Source organism: Egretta garzetta, unplaced genomic scaffold (assembly GCF_000687185.1).
Source record: "Egretta garzetta isolate BGI_Z169 unplaced genomic scaffold, ASM68718v1 scaffold213, whole genome shotgun sequence".
NCBI classification, from domain to species: domain Eukaryota; kingdom Metazoa; phylum Chordata; class Aves; order Pelecaniformes; family Ardeidae; genus Egretta; species Egretta garzetta.
Window position 1 is genome coordinate 969,739 of NW_009259242.1, and position 2,464 is coordinate 972,202.

At 39.1% G+C, this 2,464-nt stretch overlaps 1 protein-coding gene across 1 annotated transcript in view; it reads left to right on the forward strand.

The window, feature by feature from the left end:
• The window catches only part of TOM1L1 (target of myb1 like 1 membrane trafficking protein), a 20,667-nt gene that overhangs the window by 6,371 nt on the left and 11,832 nt on the right, over positions 1–2,464 (forward strand). The window contains exons 3-4 of the mRNA XM_035891637.1: positions 257–376; positions 1,981–2,088. Coding sequence (XP_035747530.1) covers positions 257–376; positions 1,981–2,088 — 228 coding nt within the window. The remainder of the gene's footprint in view (positions 1–256; positions 377–1,980; positions 2,089–2,464) is intronic.

Below are 2,464 nucleotides of genomic sequence, written 5' to 3' on the forward strand. Positions count from 1 at the left end.
GGGAGACAATTGGAAAACTGTAAACCTCCACCTTTTATATTCCCCTCCCGGTCTGTGTATGTGCTCCCTCTGTGGCTGCACTTAGCAAGCAGGATGAGAGGTAACTTTGGAGATTTTGTGATTGCTGCTGCTTTGAATGGAGTTAGCTGGAACAGATGGAGGGAATGACCTGCCTTTAGGACCATGTGTTCTAGAAGTGCTTGTCTGACCCACTGGCTGTCCATTTCTTTCACTGTTCCTGTTATTTCAAAACTAGATGTGGGCCCGAGGTTTCCAAGGAATGGTGGATGTGAGTGAAGTAAAAGAAGTTTATCTAGAATTGCTGAAGAAAGGAGTGGAGTTTCCATCTTCAGACACCAGCAGAGGGGGACCTAAGGTGGGAATATACAAGAATACTTCATCAACCATTGTGAATTGGAAACAGGATGTGTTAATTGTATGAGTTTTATAGACAAAGAGGGTGTGTTTGTTTTGGTTGGGTTTTTTTTTTTTTTTATTTAAATGCTCCAGGGCAGAATATGACCAACCTACTTAAGCATGTGAGCAGTAATCAGTTTCAATTATAACAGCTAAGATAACAACAAAGAAACTCGGCCTATATAATAGTTTATTTTATTTCAAGCCAGGGATTAGTGGATTTGTTCTCAAAAAGGAAGCATCTCTCTCTTGAGACTTTCAAAGTTTGTAAAGGATTTGGGTACACTGTTTACCTCAAAATAAATGAGGGCAGAGTGCTCCAAACTTGTCAAATTCTGAAAGCCTCAACTAAAATTAGTAAGATTTTCATGCAAACCTTGTACTCTTCAGAATTATGAGCATTATCTATTTTTAAAATTAAACCAAGAGAGGTAGAAATCTGTATGAAAAGACTATTGCTGATCTAGCTCTGCAGCTGTTTGCACAGCCTGTACACAATACATGTTATTTAAGCATATGTCATAGGTATCACTATGTAGCATTTAGGACATTAAGTATAAGTATGGCTTCAGCATTGGACATCAGCTGAAAATACAATACATATTTTAAAGCCATTCTTTCCAGAATTTTTGTTCTTTTAGAATAGTTTCCACAAGAGTTTTGAGAAGTCTGAAAGTCATCCACCACGGGGTGGAACCTTGCAATTACAGAATTAGATGTCTATAATCAGTGTAGACAGGAATGATTTAGATTTATTCTGAGTTTGATTTGATGATTGAATAGTGGAGTGTACAAAAGCTTATGTATTTAAAGGTTGTTTGAACAAGCTGTGTAGAGAATGTTCTCAATAGACAATATTTTTTTTCTCACCAAGTACAGTAGAGATGATTCTGACTGCTACATCTCTCTGCCAGTTAAAATCAGTGGCAAACCTTCTGTTGATCTCAACAACAGCAGACCTGAACACAATGTTTAGCTCAGTTTCTAGGAAGTGAAGGGCTTGAAGCGTGTGGTCTTGTGCAGGCTGGATTTTGGATTAGCATTTTTTTTTAATAGAAGACGGTTCAAATCCAATGCAAGTGAAGCTTTCTGCGGATGAACTGTTCAAGCTTTTCGATCCAGAAGGCCTTTGTAGTTCATTTTATGCAGAGACCCAGACTTAACCCCACAATCTTTCTACTGCTTCCAAGCATGATTGTATTCTAAACTATACTTCATTATAAAATTACAGTGGCACTTTGGGAAGGACTCTTGGCTGTTAGATGGCTTAAGAGCTCAAGGAGTTAGCCTGTTCGCAGCCATTCCCACTTTATCCTGTGATGGAATTTACTTGCAAACCCATTTAAAAGATACCTGAATTCCAAGCCTCATTTAATTACAAAATAGCCATTAGATTTATTCTTGTAATTAGACCTTGATCAACAAATTCCCTGAGAGCATTGATTGTGAGAAAGCTAATGCCCAGTTGTCTAGTCTGACAAAGATGTTTTGTAGCTCTCTCATCTGGATGTCTGCTTCAATTCTTTCGTTAAACTCAAGCTCTGCTCTTTTTTCTTTCCGCAGACTTCATCTCAGCCTTCTACAAAGTCATCGCCATCTTCTGCTAATCCAGTAAAACATTCTTTACTGCCTCTTCCCACCGGCCCAACACTATTGTTGACTCCTGAGCAGGTGCAGTACTACAGGTTTAGAGGGGGGGGAAGGTCCACTTGAAATCATAGAATCATTTAGGTTGGAAAAGACCTTTAAGATCATCAAGTCCAACTGTTAACCTAACACTGCCATTCCCACAAAATGTACTGCTAATGTGTGATTTTGACAACCTAGGTGCATAGACCACTGGAAGGGACCATCAGTTCAACTCGCGTGGTTCTACATTTGTGGGTTTAGGTTCCTTCTCCTGAAGATGTTTTACATGGTGGTGTGCCAAAGCAAAGTAGGCAGAAGTGAGTTCAACATATGCCAGGCTGTACCCCAGCCAGAAAGTGGAATCATTTACTCAAGTATGAGAATATCTAATGATCTCTTCTGATGTTGTTATGCAAAT